This window comes from Drechmeria coniospora, chromosome 02, assembly GCF_001625195.1.
Source record: "Drechmeria coniospora strain ARSEF 6962 chromosome 02, whole genome shotgun sequence".
NCBI classification, from domain to species: Eukaryota; Fungi; Ascomycota; class Sordariomycetes; order Hypocreales; family Ophiocordycipitaceae; genus Drechmeria; species Drechmeria coniospora.
Window position 1 is genome coordinate 1,342,437 of NC_054390.1, and position 19,224 is coordinate 1,361,660.

Genomic DNA, 19,224 nt, shown 5'->3' on the forward strand with positions numbered 1-19,224 from the left:
TGTATTTACTACGTGCTTGTGCTTGCCAGCCTTGCAGAAACTGAGCAATGCTTACTTGCTTACTACAAGTACAAGTACTCGTATGCCCCCTACTGCTGATATTACATTACAGTAGGGAGGGTCTCTTGGGGCGAACGCTTGTCTCTGCTGGCAGTGCGAGTGGATGGTGGGTTCGTTGGACGATGATCGTACGAAAGCGCAGGTACTGTAAGTGTGTGCGTGCGAGAACAAAAGTAGTTGTACTCCGTACTTGTACTTGTACTTGAATGTCCTAGTTCATTGTTACACACATGCGTATGTGTACATGTACGTGCAAGCATACAACGGACTTGATCAAGTACACGCAGGCAGGCAGGTGGACGGACAGTGGTAGTTTGTCACAAAAACGTGATTGCCTACTCAGGAAAGTACTCTCTGTACATGTACTACAGTAGTTGTACTTAAGTACTGTACTGTGCTTGTATGCACGCAGGTGCTCGTAAGTAACATGTGGGTGGTAAAGGTTACCACCAGCAGGTTAAGAGTACAAGCAGGCCTTGGATACCAACACGTGCATCTATACATGCTCATGTGTTGTGGCAGTCTTCCTACTACAATGCAGCGGCTATGCAAGTAAGAGAGACTACTGTACTTGCAGGTACAAACAGATACCGTAGGTGCACTTGCAGGTACATGCACGCCAACAGTAATTGCACTGCCGTGGTTATCATGGTAGTAGGGGCTGACAACCAAGCTGAAGATGGATGCTGCCGTTGCTCGCCAGGGCTTGTGCCCCTTCCCCGCCAGAACGCGGTGGTAATTCTCCTTGTAGGTGAACATGGAGGTGTACATGTAGGTGCACTGTACAGTACATGCAACATGCACTCCGTAGTAATAGTGCAAATACATGCAAGTATGTAGCTGTAATAGGAAATAGTAGGTAGCAGTCTGAGCGGACTTTTGAGAACGCATGGATCGCCCCTGTTGGTCCCTTTGGGCGAAGTGGCGATTGTGTAAGTGCTGCACTCCGTGCAGCTACTCCATACTGTACATGCATGTGCATGTGCGGAGTACCTTGCACCTGAACGATGCAAGTGCTGCCTGTAAGTACAGTGCACGCGCACCTACAGTACTGCTGCGTAGTAGAGAGGGAAAATCGAGACGTCGAGTACGGGTGCTTAATGGAGAATTGGGAAAGGGCACGTTGCATGCTGGCACGTGGATTCGGATGTCGTTTTTGTACACTTACTTGAAAGTACTAGCCCTGCAGCAGCAGTCTGTTGCTTCGAACTGTATGACCTACCCAGCCATCCAAGTAGGGACTGGTAGTGAGGAGGTATTGGTACTATCCTGATACTGATGCAGTACAGCAAGGCAGGGCATTTCTAGGGCATTTCTAGTGGTAGTTACCAGGTACTAGGTACAGTAGGTCCTCCGCTCGTACTAGTTGTGGGCAAGTACCGCTACGCACATGCACTGGTAGCTGTATCCCTCACTGCAGCTCTCGCTTTCTTTCACATCAGGTGCCCGTTCAGAGCGGGGTAGGTGCTGGGCTGTGTGCGGATTGCTCTGCAGTGCGCGTTGGCTCGCCTTTCACTTGCCAAGTACCGATGCAATTTGACCCAACAGTCCGCCCGTCCTGGCAAATTACATGGTTCCTACAGTAGTACTATACCTACGTACTAAGGTAGGCACTCCTCATGTGCCGTGCTTCCATGCTGGCTGTTAGCGGTTGACAGGTGGTGTCGGACCCGATTCGGGTGCTGGCCAGGCCGCATACGATTCCGCCTCGATTGGCAAAGGAAACAATCATCCAATGGCGTGTCTGAGTCTGCGTGATGTCATGCCGCCGATCCGCAGGCAACATCGTCTGCACAACCTGCAACAAAAGGCTCAACGCCAACGACCAACGATGCTGTAAAAAGGAGGTACATGTGCTACCGGCACCAAACGGATGATGAGCTGCGGCAACACCCTTGCCGCTCAGTACCATAGTACCGTGACGACCCTCGTGCCTCGGTACCGGTACATGCACGACGACACACATGCACCTCTCACTTCATATACCTGCCGATCTACAGTTTAAATTGCGAGCAGATACTTGCATTGCCGACGCGATGGAAGGGTGCCTGGAAGGGAGAATCGATGCCCATTCTCTTCTCGTACTGTACTGGTACCTCGCATCGCCAAGCTAGCGAGCCGATTCTGCATCGAGCACATGGAGTACAAGTACATGTACGTGGTGTTGCATGCTGCTGCTACTGCTACCAACGTGACCCTGCAGACTTGATGACCCCAGCTGGTGGCCAGGGTGTGAGCGGCGATTGGTCACGATTGAATCTTGATTGGCTGCTGGCGCTGCAATGCGACTGACTAGATGCTCCAGCGTGCTCGTGCTTGTACGGTAGTAGTAGGTACAATGGGTAGAGAGGACAGTAGTTGTACAGTAATACGGAGGATTACGGAATGCTACGGAACGAGTTCTTGCATGGACACTGACATGCAAGTACGGAGTGCAGAGTACTCCGTACTCCGTACATACTTATTTATCTACATGTATTACTTTTTGCATTGTACCGTACACCTACTGTAGTCGTAAGCACTCCGTACGGCAAGTAAGTACATGTACAACTACATATGCGAACTGGACTGGTGCTTGTAGCGGCGGCCACGGGTTGTACGAGAGTACCTAAGTATGTACTGTATGTACCCCATCCTGGTGGTACATGTGAGTACTTGCTGTGCATGCACATATCAAAGCCATCATCGATTGGTAGGAGAATGAAGCGCCTGGGCAAGAACGACGGGGCAACAGTGGCTTCGGGGAGCTGTCGAAAGCGCAGGAGCAGACCGATCATCCGGGTCGTGCCCCCCCTCTCCGGCCCTCACTTGCAACTCGGAGCCCCAGTCGAAGAGGAAAGCACGCCCGATAGACGGACGCACTTGCCTTTTCCCTTTCCAGCCTGGAGACAGACATCAATTCTTCCTTTCCCCCCTCACAATCGCGGCAAAAATCATAGACTGCTCGGCGTCGATTTGTTTTCCGCTTCGTTGCGTACGCTGCGGAGCGAGAGCACACGCCATTCGATCGATGCCTTCGCATTTCAATTCCCGAACAGTACTTGCCTCGTTCCTAACCGGCGCCCGCTGTCGCAGCAGCTGAGGCGACCTTTATTTTTAGTACATGTACGACGCGGAACGGCTTTCCAGGTGCTGGATCCGCTGGGGGCCACTCGTCGGAGAGGAGGCAGCGAACCCCGCTCCCAGCCCGCGCTCCCAGCCCGATATCAACGCTTGACTTCGGTCCGTCCTGCGCATCCCCAAGCAAGACCCTCCGACCTCGCCAAACTGCCGCAGATCGAATCGCCATCGCCCGCCACGCCACCGTAGTTTCGGTCTGCCCATCATGGCCCAACCTCAGTACGGCACCGCGCAGTCCAGTCCTGCCGTCTCGTCGACGACGCCCGGCCCGCGGCAGCAATCGCACGACGACGCCCAGCTGGCCGCCGGAGCACCGGCAACGACGGCGGCGGCGGCGGCGGCAGCGGCGGCGGCGGCAGCAGCTGCCCAGCACAAGCGTGTCTACCAGGCCTGCATTCCCTGCCGCCGCCGCAAGGTGCGCTGCGATCTCGGGAGCGTCGACAACCCGCACGATCCGCCGTGCGTCCGCTGTCGCCGCGAGAGCAAGGAGTGCTTCTTCAGTGCCACCCGTCGCAAACGCAAGACCGACGACGTCGAGGGCAGCGACGTGGACGAGTACATCATCCGGAATGGTCGCAAGAGAGCCCATGGCTCCGCCACCTCGCCTCCGCCCCTCCTGGACCGTCGCTATTACAGCGAAGTGCCCTTGACCCCGGGCGGATCCCACGGCAGGAGCCAGCCGCTGAGGCGGCCCGAGGGCAGCGCGTCCAGGGATGGCGGAAACGGGGACTTTGATGGGGAGGGCGATGCGAATCAGCAGCTCGAGAACCTCGAGGCTCAGACGCTCATGCGTCGCGAGATGTACGGGCCCCACGATGCCCTCGATCTGCTCTACAAGGCGGCGACGGATAGGTTCGTTCTCCCATCCTCGAGCGACATGTCGACGGACGCACGAGGCTGACCTGGCCAGCCCGGCCACTCACCACAGGCGAGAGGGCAGCACGACCCCCGTCACCACAGCCCCCCCCCTCCAGCCGACCCCCAAAGCACCCGCGGCGACGAGGGAACCTGCTCGGCTGACGTCCATGTCCATAAAGCTGGAGCACCAGCAGCATCAGCACCAGCAGCATGCCATGCGTCAGCCCATCGATCCCGAGCTGGCGCGGCAGCCTGGTAGCAGGGCAACCCCCGGATACATCAGCGCCCTGAAGGCCTGGAGCCGCTTCCGCTTCGTCCGTGCAGGCTGGTTCACTGCGCAGGAAGCCATCGAGTACATCGACTAGTGCGTCTTCTCTTCTCTCCCCTCCACCCGGCCTCGTGGCTCGCACCGGCGGTGCTGACGGCGTCTAGCTACTACAAATACCTTTCACCCATGACGCCCATATCTCCTCCGACCTTCAGCGACCCCACCTCGCACATCACTCTTCTGACGGAGGAGCCGATCCTGACGGTGACCTTGCTCACCATTTCTTCGAGATATCGCCAAATGCCCGGCACTGGTGGCCACTGCCGGTCCCACGCGATCCCCGACCAGCTCTGGAACTACCTCCGAGGCATGATCGAACGATGTCTGTGGGGTCAGGAAGCCTTTGGCGGTGGCTTTTGCGGCTCAGGGGGCTCGTCCGCCATCATCATGGACGAGTCGGATTCGAACACCACCGCTCCCTGGCGAGGCATGCGCAAGGGTAGCCTGAGGACGCTCGGCACCATCGAGTCGTTGTTGATCCTCACCGAGTGGCACCCGCGTGCCTTGCACTTCCCCCCGCAGGAGGCGACCGACGAGTTGATGCTGCCCGATTTCGACGTGACGCCGGGCATGACCGACACCGATCCGACCAGAAACGTCGGCGCCGGCTTCGGCGGGAAGAGGATCGAGAGCTGGCTTGAGCCGGCCTGGAGGAGCGACCGCATGTGTTGGATGCTTCTCAGCACCGCCATGGGCTTGGCCTACGAGCTTGGCGTGTTCGACGACATTGACGAGCTTCTCAAGGACGACGCCCTCGCTCGACCCGAGTTCCAGGATGAAGGCTACCGGACGAGGGCAAACCGCATCAAGAGGCTGCTGCTCATCTACACTTCCCAGCTCGCTGGACGCCTCGGCTGGACGAGCATGACCCCCGAGCACTTTCGCAAGAACGACCCGGCCGTCGCTCGACGGCGGACAATGTCCAGCGACGGGGCGACGCCGAGCACGTCGTCTTTGGCGAATGGCTTCAACTACGTGCCCGACCTGGAGCTGGATGACCAGATAATCCATTGCTGGGCGGGCATCAGCAACGCGATGCATCTCGGAAACGAAAAGCTGTTCCGATCGCGGAAGCACACGACCGAAATCATCCAGAGCGGCAAGTACGTCGAACTTCTCGGTGAGTTTGGTCCCATGCTTCGGGACTGGTACCGGGAATTTGAGCTCTTCCGGCTCCCTCCCTTCATTCGACACATCCTCACCATCGAGTACGAGTACGTCCGGATCTACGTCAACTCGTTATCGCTGCAGGCGGTTGTCGAAAGATGCACCAATAATGCCGGGCAGACGGCCGCGGCCGCCAGCGGGGATGGACAGACGGCCAACCAGCAACTGTCACCCCAAACGATGATCACGTTCGGAAAGCTGCCCCTGGGACAGCTCGGCGGCTTCACCGTCCACGACCAGGAATACGTTCGAGAGGTCGTCGACGGCTGCAGGAACTTGCTCCGGACCGTCGTCCAGGGCCTGCTTCCCGGAGGATACCTCAAGCATGCACCCGTGCGAACCTATTTCCGCATCATCAGCGGTGCCATGTTCCTCCTCAAAACCTTTGCGCTGGGAGCGCCGCGATCCGACGTCAAGATGAGCATCGATCTCATGGACGCAACCGTCGAAGCGCTGCGAAACTGTGTCGTGGACGACGTGCATCTCGGCATCCGGTTCGCGGACCTGCTCGAGACGCTGACGAGCAGGTTGAGGACCCGCTTCATTCAAGCGCCGACAATGCAACCGTCTTCGGGTAGAGCGCAGAGTCCCGCGCCCGAAGGACTCGGGGTCTCAGGTTTGCCGAACGGCGAGAGCGCCACGAATTGGGTTGGCGGTCACGCCCAAAAGCTGCGAGAAACCCTGAACGGACAATGTACGTGTTGGCAGGTCACCCACGTTGCCTCGCGTGCATTCGCTAACCGATCGTGTGATGCAGATCGGACGGGATCCCCCACTGCCGAAGGGAACAATATCTCCGCTACACCATTCGACCTTTCTACCGGAAACTTCCCGTACCCCGGCGCTTCCTCCATTGGGCCCTCGACGCCGGCAGCTCATGTCGACAGCAACCAGCCCCCGGCCCAGGGCACCAGCACTTACATCCATTTGCTTGAGGAATGGAATAACCCCGGGAATGAGATGTGGTACCTGCCACCCGGGCCAGCTTTTTTCCAGAATATGGAAAACAGCTCGGTCGCCATGACGGCCGAGGGCATTAACGTGGGCGGGTTGGATTTGCTTGAGTATATGGCCATGGATCCTGTACAATTTTCCGGCATGGAAGGCCCGGTGCCTGCTGTCGAGAGCACCAACGGCAATGGAGGAGCCAGCGGTGCTGTCTGAGGGTTGCGATACGAAACGTCGGCGTGTTGTCGGCCACTTATGACTAACGAGAGAGAGAGCCAGGAGAGAAAGGAGAGATGAGAAAGGTCAGAACATATCTGTCCGACGTAGGAGCACTTCTCCTACCACGACGCCGAAAGCTGCCGAGGCAACAATGCCTCGTGCCTCAACCAGCAAGCAACGGCGTTCCGCGCAACCAGCGAGCCGTAAACACCACAAGGCTTACCTGTTGAGATGCGATGGCATTAACTTGGTTGCTCCACCCCATTTTCTTTTACCTCCGGCCTGTGTCGGTTGATCTGTCGACGGCTGGCCATCAAGCATAGATGCAACCGAGCTTGATAAAGGGCTATTTCAGGATGCGACGGACTCTAACATCACATGACATGGCGATGTGCGTATTTATTTACTCTCTTTCAATGCAACATAGGGTGAAACGGCGCATTGGAGTATCAGGCTTGTGGATGGAAGTATCGGTAACAAGGCACTACACAATATGTACCCTTAGATATTGCTAGGCTAGGTATACTTATGGTTGCTAAGAATCAACCACGATCCCTACATGCATTCCAGCCCATCAGAGAAAGCTTTGCAACGTTTGGCGATGGCTCTCAGCAGCAGTGCTTTGGTAGCGGACAATACTATTTAGTGCAGAAGTAGGCCTCGGCCAAGGGAGAATATTCTCTGACATCAGCAGTAGCTAATATCTGCCAGTAGCACCATCATTTTACGTGAGCGAACTGCCCAACGACGAGGCCTGACAACATAGCGGGTGGTTGGTGCACGGCCTTGAACAAAAGAGTTCGAATATCACCATCAGTCAGTCGACATATTATTGAGGGGCATGCATGCTTGCGAAAGCAGTAGCGTCTGTCGAAACGACTGCTGTAAATTCATCAGCGGCCTCGCCGATACTGAACACTAGCCTTTTGTGAGGCTCATCCGCAAGCCTCCTTCTGCCTTCTCTATACAAGTTAACCAACTAACTGCCACCGCCGCTCTTCATCCCAGCCAAATCATCCTCGCCTATTGCTATAACAGACTGACAGAGCTGTAAATTGCAAACGTCGAAAATCGGGTAGAAGGCGCGAAGAAGTAGGAGAAACGGGTGACATCGAAGGTCACGATAGTCACCCCCGATCAGTTCCACAAGGCACACCCGGAAGTATCGACAGGAGAGGCTATTCCGGCTCTGTAACAAAGGAAGCCGTAATGGCCGGCGAATGTATCGAATTGGAAACAGAGGGGGGGAAAGTGAGCAAAAGGAAAGGTAATCGCTGCACGGTAATTATTAATGGTATCATTCCATTTTGGCTCCCGTTTCCGAGTTGAAGGAAGACGACGAGATGTAAGGACAAAGCGGCATAGAGCCATGGGACGTCAGTAGCCAAGGCCTTGAGAAGAAAAAAGCCATGGATGCCAATGCATGGAGGGGGGAGCTAGAGGGCAAACCAAAATGTCAGACGGACAGATGCGTTTTTTGGGCCGACGAGATAGGAAATGCAGCAAGTGTGTTCCTTGCTGCGGTGGAAAACAAAATACGGGGAATGGCGGGAAAGATGACGTCGTAGTCAGTCGTGGGAATTATTTTTGGCAGAGTGCTGGGGTCGTCTAATAGCATGTCGGCGGCACGAAGTCCTGTCTCGACGTCGAACCGAAGGTTCAAAGCCCGTAGGTGGCTCCACGAGTGAGATGGGCGTCTTGTAGAACTGCTTCCAGTGTCAACGCGGCTCCATTTGTATAATTCTCATGGGACAATCACTTACTGTTCAGCGCATTCATCTGCCCGGCCCTATCCTCGCAGGCGATCTGAATGCTAGTGCCTCCGATAAAGTCCAGGACAACGCTATTTGGCAGTTCCTGGACCTCCACATCAGGTATGTACGGAGGCCGGAACTCTCCGAGGTGGTACCGCTTGGTGCCTTGTGCCTGGCGGTTCCTCTGAGCCGGCAGAGTGCCGAGAATGAGGAAACCCTGGGAGTCGAGACACATGCAGCGGCGCTTCCAGAGCAAGTTATCGGGGAACTGCACATTCACGTCCCCCACGTAGGACACAATAGTGGGCGATCCAGTTGTGGCTGGTCTCGTCGCCATGTGCTCTGCCATATTCTCCTCCGTGACTGTGGGCGAGATTCCAGGAGGTGAGATTTTGGTCCGGGATCCAGACAGATTGGACAGGCGACGCATGAATCGTCCCGCTCGAGACAGCTTCTTGTCTCCGTTAGCTGACTTGGCGTCCTCTCCAAAGCTATCCTGAACAGGAGACACCATGATATCAACATCTTTGCCAACGGATGAGCAGTGACTGCTGACAGATACCCTAGGGGAGAAAGCACCAGCTTGGTTAGCAGACGGAGGTCGAGAGGGCGACCGTGATGTATTGATAAGAGCCGGTCCCGGGAAAGTATCTCCTTGATTCGGCGTGACAGACTTGCGACGGTCCTTGAGAAAGTCCTTGACGATGCTCAGAGACGGGTGTGATTTGGTAAGCTTGCCACGCTCCCGAGACCCGGATCTCCTTTCCGAACCTGGGTCGACGTCCACCGGCACCGGCTCAGGAGTTGGCTTTCGGTGGTCGACTAAGAGCGGCGATTGCTTGAGATCTAGGTGTCTGTATTCTGAGGGATTTGTGGGGGGTGCATAGCCAGCCTTGATTTGCTGATTCGGATCTCGAATAATTTTGGCGGTGACAGAGACGTACTCGGAGCGACCTCGCTGAGAGAAGCCCGAGGCAGCGGCACCAGGCGACGACTCGAACATGGACAGGCGACTCGTCACCGAGCCAGAACGCTCTGGTCGTGTCAGCTTCGCAGTATCTTGAGATGATTCCATTGATCGAAACGGTAGATCGGGAGCGTTGCGCAACGAATTCGCCCTCTCCATAACAGACGCCGTCTTCGGTGGTTCCCGTTTTTTCACGGCAAAGAAAGCCGACGACGGCCGGTCTCGTGTGGTAGAAGATGCCACTGGTTCTCCGGTTGCAGCCGACAACTTCTCCAGCGCCTTGATTCGCTGGGAGATGCTCGAGCCAATGTTGGATTTCTTGGCCAAGTTGGAACCGGGTTGTAGATGTTTCGAGGACTGTTCCGGGTGTCCCGTCCCAGTGCTGGCCGACCGTGTCGATTGATTGTTCCGGACAGCAAGGTTGCCCCGAACAGGATTAGAAATGGTGCGAGATATGGACGGCTTCGATGCGTCGAGTTCTGCAAGTTCCTCCTTGCTTTCGGCTGTGGGGAAAGTGGCCGAGCTCGGCGTCATCGCCACAAGCACTGGCCTGGCTTCTTCAACAGCTGCACCCTGCAATTCATCCATCAGCTCGTCGTCATCCGAGAAGTTGGCCTCCGAGCGGGCGTCTTCCCGGCCGTGATGTGCAGGGTTTGTGTCGATGGGTTCAATGATAGGCCTTTGCTTGGGCTGGTCCATCATGGCTGAGATTATCTCAGGCTCGACGCTGGTTGCCCCCTCGTCTTGTCTCTCTTCGGTAGCATCCTGTGAGGAAAGGCTGGGTATTGTTTCAACAATAACGCTCAATTCTTGAGACGCCCCAATTGGCCGTGCGAGATCCTTTCCAGGTGATGGCAAATCTCGTGCCAAGCTCTTGGTTCCCAAGACATATTCTTGTTCAGAAGGAGTTGCTTGATCGTCTTGCGCTGTTATGGTGGTCTTAGCATCAGCCGGTGGCGACTCCTGAATCGAATTTGAAGCCGCGCTCTCAAGCGACTCGTTTGCAATTTCCGTATCCGGCGGGGCGCTGGTAGAAGCTTCTGAACTTGTCGCAGGAACAAACTTTTGAGAGTCGTCGGCATCGATGTTGACCGTTTCGCTAGCACATGAATCTGTGCACGGCGTGGTCTGTGTCGCGTACTCTTCCTGGGCGACGCTCTCGAAGACGATGGAACTTGATGGATCCGAAAGGATAGTACCATGTTCACGTTCTTCCGTTCGAACGGCGGCGACGATGAGGTCAGATTCTGGAACAGCCAGGCCGAGCTCAACGCCGGCTTCTGTCCGATCAACCAACGACGGAGCCGTCGTTTCTTCACGTATTGGCTCGCTCGAATTCTTGTCTTGGAGCATAGTAGTTTGCACCAGATCTTCGTGATGAGGTTCGAGTTCAGGATTGTCGTGATCCAGCGGCGTTTCCGCATTCTTTGCTCGCACCGTGTCGTCGGTTGACTCTGAAAGCGACGACGCCGTTGTTGACTGCTCCGTCTCCGAGGATGCGACCATTGGACTTGGTGGTCGAGAATCCGGCTGTGTCAAACATGGTGTTCGATCCGCCATCACAGAATCAACCTTGGCCGTGCCATTCTCGGCATCGCTGCTGCAGTCTGCGTTGGCGGGAGGCGAGGCTTCCTCCAGATCCGTGGCTCTGTCCCGGATGTCCTCCGCACCAGGCTCCCCGGCTTCCGTAGTGGGTTCGCTCAGTGTGGATGATGCGATCGGCGTTTGCAAGCTCATCTTCTTCTTCTTCTCCCGCAGCTGCATCGCTTTGATCAGGCGCGCCTTCTCGGGAGAGACGATTGGCTTCCTCGTTGCCGGTGGGGGCATCGACGGTGATTCGGTAGAAGCACCGGAACTGGTGGCCGGTCTCGCTCCGACGCGTTCAACCCGCGATAGTGTTTCGGGAGCGGTGGGGGTCGACAAGGAGAAATTGAGATCTGCGCTCCCCTCCTGAAGGGAAGCGGCGGGAAGAGTGTCCTTGCGTCCATGGCTCTTATTGCTTCCTCTACTGAAGAGCTTGAAACCTGCTGGTATGGCGGAAACCGGCCGGAAATTTCCCGCAGTCTGTGGCCGACCGCCGTTCTCCAGCGAAGGACGGGGCCCGAGCTTGATCTTGGGTCTGCTGTAGGGGTACGAGGAGTAGCCGAGTTGGCTCGTCTCAAGCCCGCTCAGCGTAGCAGGCGAGGTTGGCCGATTGCCCATACCCACAAACGTTGGCAACTCTGATGTTGATCCGGCAGAAAACCTACTGTTCTCGGGTGATTCGGCAAGCTGTGAATCAAGCGTCACGGAATCCACCCCTTTCGTGTCGTCCGCTGGTGATTGGGGGCAATCACCGCCGAGCTTCTGAATGGACTGTCTCTTCGTTGCTCGTTTTTCCTCCCCTTCCCCTCCTTCCTCCTCCTCGGCTATCTCCACCAAGCGTCTCCGGCGCAGCGAGCTGGTCGAGGATGAGGTAGAGCAGGAGGCGGCATGCAGCGAGCACAATGCTGACAACTTGGAGTCTTTGAGCTCGGCGGCCTCTGATATTTCGAGCTTGGCGTCATACGGGGAGAATTGTTCGCAGATGGCATTGAAATGGACGGCCACGCGAGCTGGAGAGAACGACGGCGATAGGTCAGCATACGACGTCAAGAAGGGAGATGGCACCGGCTCGAACGATGTGGCACAACGGCCTAGGCGGCATCGGTCGTCAGCTACTGACCTTGGATGAGCCTCGAGCAGCCCTCTGGCAAGTATTTGACGATGACATTCCTCCTGCGGTATTTCAAAAAGCCATAGAGAGGACTCGTCTCGTCGTATTCGGTCACAACGTTGCGCATCTCCCCGAGACCGCCACTGCCAGAGCTCAGAAGCTCGACCTCGTCACGAGTGGCATACTTGAGGAGGAACCTGTTTGGACAAAGGCGGAAGTGCGTCCATGGTCAGCTGTTGTTCTGTGACGAAAGTGCAGGCAGGTAGGTGTGTGCGCGTCATACCATCCAGGCTCTGATGTGGCCGCCCGAAAGGCTTCCGCGACCTTGGGATCGTCGAGTCCGTTGAGCGACATTGTGCCTCAGCCTGCCCCTCTCCTTCCCAGTCAATCCGGAAGACCGACAAACCTGTCGATCGCGTTCGTCGTCCAAGAATGGGGCTTGAGACGCGGCGAGCCCGGGAGCTCGAGTGCGATGGTCGTTGGCTCGCTGTGAACGTCGGTGCCTCGGCGTAACGGTTTGACGTAAAGACGATGATGGAGCGGCAGGGACATGGAAACAACCCAGCGTCAGAGTATCAATGCTGGAGGGATTTCCTTTGTACTCGTCACGCCAGCTTATTCTGAGGGAGCTCGGCGACCGGAACGGATAGGTGCGAGACAAGGGTCAAAAGGGAACGAGTGTAGTGCTCTAAAAAGGGGGTTGGCGTCGGCTTGGGCTGGCATCCGTTGGCTTCGGTCGTCGACGGCGCATGAGCTTTCGGGGCACTTCAGTGAGCGTACGTGTTAATTATTAGTTGCAACCACCACACCGGAGGCGTAGGATTGCCGCAGCGTGTGGTTGGCGTACCTCTTTCCAGGCGGGCGCCCACCCTGCGTAGTACCGACGAAGCCAAGACGCGACCTCAGTTCAGGTCGGCTGAAGGGGAGGGAGAAAGGAGAAATAGGCAGCCAGGCCCGGACTGGTTCTCGCCTGGAGACCGGAGAAACGAGTGGCGTACGGACGACCTTTGGTTTATTTTATTCACCTGGCTTCCCTGCCAAATCCGCGAATGGACGAGGGAAGAAAGGAGGCTGGCAGATTACAAAGTCGGTACCAACATATGCTGGAGACTCCACTTTATCTAGTTGCTCCGCCAGGGTCAGGCAACGGGGGCCTGAGCACCAACGCACCACCACCAGCCGGTGCGCCACAACAAAGCGGATCACAGCAGTCCAGCGCCACGGCGAGCTGCTTATAGGGAGTTGGTGGTGTTCACGATAGAACCACAGCCTGAGCCCCATTACTCGCTCACAATCCGGTCCAAAAGGGTTCTCCATTCCATGTTGGCACACCAGCGAAACAACTCCTTCACTGCCTTCTGATGCAGATGGCATCGAAGCATGCTTGTTCCGTGCCTTTCGGTGCGAGCTCGAGCGGCCGTTACGAAAAATGTCATCAACGTTTCGGGTTCGGGAGGTAATCTAATTCACTCCCTGGATGATGGATGCTGCAGTGCTAAACCCAAATTCACCCGTCAGAACTGCCACCCAACCATGCGGCAGCACACCGACCGTGCGGCAGTCATTACCAGTGGGCATAGTGCGTACGAGTTTGTGCGGCTCGAAATCAGGACTCTTTCCCCGCCGTCCCACGCTCGACGCAGAGCTGGCTCGTCGATATCGTCCGACGCGGTCGAGTGTACGGAAACGGATGTGATGATGACAAACGTACGCCCGGCACAAGCCAGGCCACGCCTCATCTCGGCAAGCACCTAGGAATGGGAGCCAGTCGATGCAAAAGCGCAAAAGCAACATCGTCATGGTTCTTGAGTGGGACAACGATGACCCTCAGGCTGTGGAGTATATTGCTTTGACGCTGCTGGACAACTCTCCAAATACTGTGGTATGCTTGTATGTGTGAATGCCGATACGGGACGAGCGAGATACCATGTACAGGCGGCCTGCCTTCCGTCCCGTGGCATACTGACCGACGTAGCAAGACTCTGCAACTTGGAATGAATAGGGCCAACCTCCAACTTCGGCCACTGCTCCTCCCCCCCCCCCCCCCCCTCTCCTTCGGCACAGGCACACTACATAGCCTCCTTTTCCGCTAGGAAAGGTGCTTTCGAACCATCGTCCTCCTTGCCGACGACTGGCTCTTCTTCCACAGTTCCATCAAGCGTCGTGGGCACGAAGCTACCCTCGTCGGAAGCTACAATATCGTATCCGCGTCCGTTGTTGCTCGCAGACACCCCCACCGCAGGGGTGCTTCCGTCTGCAATCTTCTGCTTCGTGTCCTGGACAATCTTCTCCACCTCGCTGAGCTTTGCGCAGGCAGCTGATTCGGAGCCGCCGGGTTTGGCATTGAGCCTCTTCGCCGCGGCTTCTTTGTCGAAGCGAACGATCATGCAGGAGAGATTATCGGTGCTGAAACGACTGAGGGCGTGGTCGACCAGCAGCTTGGACGCCGACGTAGGATCCTGGACATTTCGAACTAGGTCCACGGCTTCCTGGTCGCTGCATACGTCCCAAAGCTGCGAAACGGTTAGCGCCAACGCTCACAGCATTCGGTTCGAGGATCCCGCTTACTCCATCACAAGCAATGATGATGAACTCATCAAAATCAGGCTGGACCACTGTTTCCGTCGTATAAGGGTGTCCGGTGACCAGCTCTTTCATGTACGCGTCACCGAGAGCCCGAGTGACGGCCAGGACACCGTTTACGCGATTGTTCAGAATGAGGCCTCCTGCATTTGCGATCCTTCTGCCCTCGTTCTCGTCGCTGCCTTTGTGGTCATACGAGAGCCGCAATGCCTTGCCGCTGCGGCAGAGAATGATGCGCGCATCGCCGACGTTGGCTGTGTAGAGAACGCGCCGGCGGTTTGTGGAGCCCTTGGAGCTCGCATGGAGAGTCTCGGATGGACGCTTCTCCGCATCGTCGGATGCATCCGTCAAAGGTTCCTTCCCCTTGTCTGACGAGTGAGCATCGGGCGATTTGTCGTCCGCTTTGGTGGCCGCCTTGGCTGCTTCCGTGGCGGGAGAGGCAGAGGGCACAGAGGCCGTGCCCGATCGGTCGCCAGGCACGCGTTCCTCCCAACGCAAAACAGCGACGGCGGCAGTGCAGCCGCTGTTCTTCAGCGGCAACTTCTCGAGCTGAGCGTCGACCGTGGTAAAGGTCTGGTCGAGAAGTTCCGGAAGGGCGACGGTTGGATGCTTCTTGATCATTTCCTCGAGTATGATGTGCAACTTCTTCCCACACCAGTCCGCGGCAAAGGTCCCCGCGTGTCCATCAAAGATGGCAAAGTAGCCGTTGTCAGACTGAACAACGTCGCGGGCAGACGCCTCCGCCTTGTCTCTGCAAGGTTTGTTCTTCTCGCTCGTGCCCACGGACGCGGCAGGGGTGTCGAGGAAATTGTAGAGAAAGGCGTGAGTGTCCTCCATGGTCCGTCGACATTTCTTGTTCCTGTCCTCCCAGACGCCGACGCGGAAGGTGGATTTGGGGCCGGGGACCGACTCGCCGGCCGAGTTATTTTGCTGGCCCTGGGGCACGACGAGGGCGGAATCTTGCCTGCCGAGCTTCTGCAGAGGAGTCTGCGCGCCGAGATCCGAGCTGCCACGGCTGGCTTGGCCGAAATTCAGGGAATTCCTCGCCGAGGCGAGCAAGCTGCTTGCTTTGCTTCCGACACCGCTACTTCGGCGCTTCTTGTCCGAGGAGCAGCCATTGTCGGCCTGGCCGGGAGGGCTACCGTTGCCGCTGCGCTTCTCTCTGCCAGCTACGAGGTCCGTATTATCGACGGCCGTAGGGCTGGTAGCATCGGGGCTTGAGTCTGGAGAGGGCGATTTGCCTTCGGGCGTGGATTCACTATCAGTCTTTGGTCCTGATGAGCTTGAGCCGCCACCAAACATCCTATTCAGCAGGCTTCCTCCCTGGGAGGAGAGACTGCGACGCTTGTTGCCTGCCAGCTTGTGTTATCTCTCCAGGAGTGAACTTGGCAACCAAAGTAACGAAGCTCGAACGCAGCGGCGACGTCGCAATTCGAATGAGCTCGCGGTATTTTGAATCGAGCTTGTGTGCGAAGCCGACACTGTTGTTCAGGGTGCAATAGGCAGCTCGGAAAATAGGACAGGATCAAACGCCGACGTGTACGTCTCGATTCTCTCTCGCGTATCTAGATCTACAGCTCGCGGGAGGTCGAGGTTCGGCCTAGGGGCAGCAGTGGCCTAGCATGAGGAGTGTCAGTTTTTTTTTTTTTTTTCTGAGACGCTATGGGGGCGATGGCGGTGCAATTGAGAAGCAGACCCTTGCGTGCAAAGGATCTACGTAGGTAGTTGGAGTTGCAACGTGAGCGAGGGGATAGGGACAGGCGATAGTGGGCAAGTAAAGTGTGACTGCCAGCCGCTAGTAGCCCATGCAAGCCTATGGCTCGATGAGAGAAAGTGTTCACAATGAGGGACCTGGATTTGGTCCTGGAGGATGAAGAAAAATAGCAGTGCGGCGTAGAAACGTTCGAGATGGGGCGACGAGGGGGGGCAGACCGAGCAAGGCGAGCAGACTGACGTACCTATATCTCGTACGTAGGCAGTTGTGCCACTCGGATGGCGACGATGGAGGGGGTGACTTGAGATTAGCTGCAACGAAATTCAGGGTGAGTGAAGTAAAGGTAAGACTTGAGCCCGCCGAGCAGCAGGGCGCGATCGTAGGGGTGATGCAAAGGGGACGGTTGCTGACGATGGTGGATTCCGGATGGCGGTTTGTGGTGACGGCTAGCGCTTTTGGAACATGGAGATGGAGGGGGGGAGGGTAGAGGATAAGGCCAGGACTACGGAGTACATGTAAAGTACTTACAGTACGGAGTGTATGTAGTTAAATGTATGGTATTAGGTACTTACAGTATACAGCCATGGTCCAGTTGGGACCGTGGATCATGGTAATCCGTGCTCGTACAAAGAGCTTGACAAAGTACCACTTACTGTAGGTGTAAGTACTAATTACGGGCCCGATAAAGTACAGTACTCCGTACAGCACGTGTGGATGTACATGCGCTGTACTCCGTACATGTACTCAGTACATGTCGCGTATAACACTCAGTACGTGCGACACAGTACGGCTACAACGACAACAGGTTTTGTGTACTCCGTGCCGAGCGTGATGCCGGTACGTACTTGTGCTTGTACCCCGTAATAATCACCAGCAAATACATTGGTCTGACGTACGGAGTACCTACAGCGTTCTTGTAGACTAGTGCTGCGGGGTGGCGTGGCGTCCCATATTGTCATTCAAATGTTGGCCTACGTACTTGCTGTATTCAGCCCGCCATGTCATCAGTACCAAGTTCTATCTTGTCTGTGTCTAGTTACCATCAATCTACAATATGATGATATTGTCCAATGGTTTTCTTGGTGATATCTGCATGGGCATTATCCGCATGTGTGCTGGGTATCCGCTTCGATTGGGCCTCTGGAAGCTCAAGCTTCATGAGGTCCCCCCATGGTAAGATAGGCAAGTACACGTGCTTACTTTGCGGCCTACTATTTTCTCTGTCGTGTCTCTCTCATATTGGAATCCTGCATAGAGGCTTCAGGCACTCTGAAGCTGTTCCTACAAGTTCTTCGTCGCTGGTACCAAGGATGATAAATTCGGCAGCTTGCATTCCCTTAGATCCTGGAAAGCCAGGCCCGAGGCCTGCTCGGAAGACACTTCTGCCATTCGCCATGGGCGAGTGTGAAGCTGAAGGGCGCCGGAAGTAGAGCGAGGGGTTTAATTTAGCAATACAGGGGTAGCTACAGTTGGAGCCCAGTCATATATGGACACCTATAACGTAGTTTTCCGCAGGAATCGAGAAATGTTCTACACAACGCAAAGGATACAATCGCTGCAGCCAAGTACGACAGATACCCGTTGGGCTATTGGTGAATGCTGATGTACACCTCCAGACACTGGCAGGTGCGATGCAACCCATATAATGCCGTCCCTCCCTCTTCGATGTTCGGGTTGAATTTGCATCCGTCTCGGTACGTCCGTGTTCCATTCGAAAAATGTGTTGTCGCCGCCGTGGCCTCGTCATAAACACAGTCCAGACTGGAGGAGTGCTCTCCCTACAAGTGTAAGCATGCTGTAATACGTTGATTGAAATCCAGGGACGAGAGTCGACCGGGATTGGTCGTACCATCTCGACTTTCTCGGCATATCCGGGCATCATCATTTCTTCAAGCTGTCCAGCCGAGCTTGGAGATCATCATCAACAGGGTCGCCAGCGCCTCCAACGCCAGCGCCAAGAGCTTGCGCCACCTTGCCTTCGGATACGGCAGTGCTGCCCAGGGCGGTCGGCGTTTCGCCAAGCTGCAGAGTGGTAAGCCTCGGTCGCGGGAGAAAGCAAGATTCGCAAGGGCAGGCTTACGGCTTGGTTGAAGTCGATTCCAATCTCTTCCAACACTTGGTCGACGACCTCATCTCCCTCTTCCTCAATTCCGACATCCATGGCATCGTCGACGGCGTCATCCATCATCTCCTGTCGCTGCTCCATGATGTCGTTTTCGCGCTCAAACTCCATGGCTATTCGCTGCAGCTGGGGTAAGTTCATCGACTTGTTCATGCTGCCGAGTGCCATCGTAGCCCCCTTCATTGCTTGCATCATCTGCTCGTTTGTCCGATATGTCTGCGCAATTTGCACCTCGGTCAGCCTCCCGTCATCACCCGTTGCCTGGCCAGCTCGCGCGGGGTATTGGTACCTGGAGCCGTAGTGAAATCTTTTGCAGCTGGCTTCGCATGGCAAAGAATTTCTCGATATATCGCCGGGTTCGAACCAAGTCTTTGGCCTGGATCTTGCAAGCGCCCATCTGACCGTTCTTTGCACTCGTCTTGATCTGCTGCACCAGCGTCTTCTCCTGCTTTTCTAGCTTGACCCGTGTTTGATCAAGTTCCCGTATCGCCTTGTCGAGCATACGCTGGTTTTTGCGCAGACGCTCCGCTGGCGTGATGCGCTTGCCAAACGCCCATTCTAAGAGCTGAAGCAGTGGAAGCGGTTAGTGGCTGACCGGTGCAGAATGGGAGACGATGCATGCGACCCACATTCATCTTGTCTCCAGCTCCTTGCTCGAGAGTATGTTGATTGGGAAAGCAGTGCCAGAC

The 19,224-nt window shown here is 56.0% G+C and overlaps 4 protein-coding genes across 4 annotated transcripts; 1 reads left to right on the forward strand and 3 right to left on the reverse strand.

The window, feature by feature from the left end:
- Positions 1-3,385: 3,385 nt before the first annotated feature.
- On the forward strand, positions 3,386-6,697 carry DCS_03644 (C6 transcription factor; the record flags this gene model as incomplete). The annotated part of the gene is made up of 4 exons (XM_040800961.1): positions 3,386-4,032; positions 4,091-4,402; positions 4,471-6,227; positions 6,291-6,697. 4 exons carry the CDS (start codon positions 3,386-3,388, stop codon positions 6,695-6,697), a joined length of 3,123 nt encoding a protein of 1,040 aa, XP_040655994.1.
- Positions 6,698-8,359: 1,662 nt separating this feature from the next.
- Positions 8,360-12,470, reverse strand: DCS_03645 (prolipoprotein diacylglyceryl transferase; the record flags this gene model as incomplete). Its single annotated transcript, XM_040800962.1, has 4 exons — positions 8,360-8,406; positions 8,464-12,015; positions 12,126-12,313; positions 12,400-12,470. 4 exons carry the CDS (start codon positions 12,468-12,470, stop codon positions 8,360-8,362), a joined length of 3,858 nt encoding a protein of 1,285 aa, XP_040655995.1.
- A 1,473-nt stretch (positions 12,471-13,943) lies between these two features.
- On the reverse strand, positions 13,944-16,001 carry DCS_03646 (protein phosphatase 2C; the record flags this gene model as incomplete). Its single annotated transcript, XM_040800963.1, has 3 exons — positions 13,944-14,078; positions 14,249-14,629; positions 14,685-16,001. The coding sequence occupies 3 exons, from the start codon at positions 15,999-16,001 to the stop codon at positions 13,944-13,946; spliced, it is 1,833 nt and encodes a 610-aa protein (XP_040655996.1).
- A 2,293-nt stretch (positions 16,002-18,294) lies between these two features.
- DCS_03647 (SNF7 family protein) lies at positions 18,295-19,037 on the reverse strand (the record flags this gene model as incomplete). Its single annotated transcript, XM_040800964.1, has 3 exons — positions 18,295-18,435; positions 18,494-18,751; positions 18,825-19,037. 3 exons carry the CDS (start codon positions 19,035-19,037, stop codon positions 18,295-18,297), a joined length of 612 nt encoding a protein of 203 aa, XP_040655997.1.
- Positions 19,038-19,224: the final 187 nt, after the last annotated feature.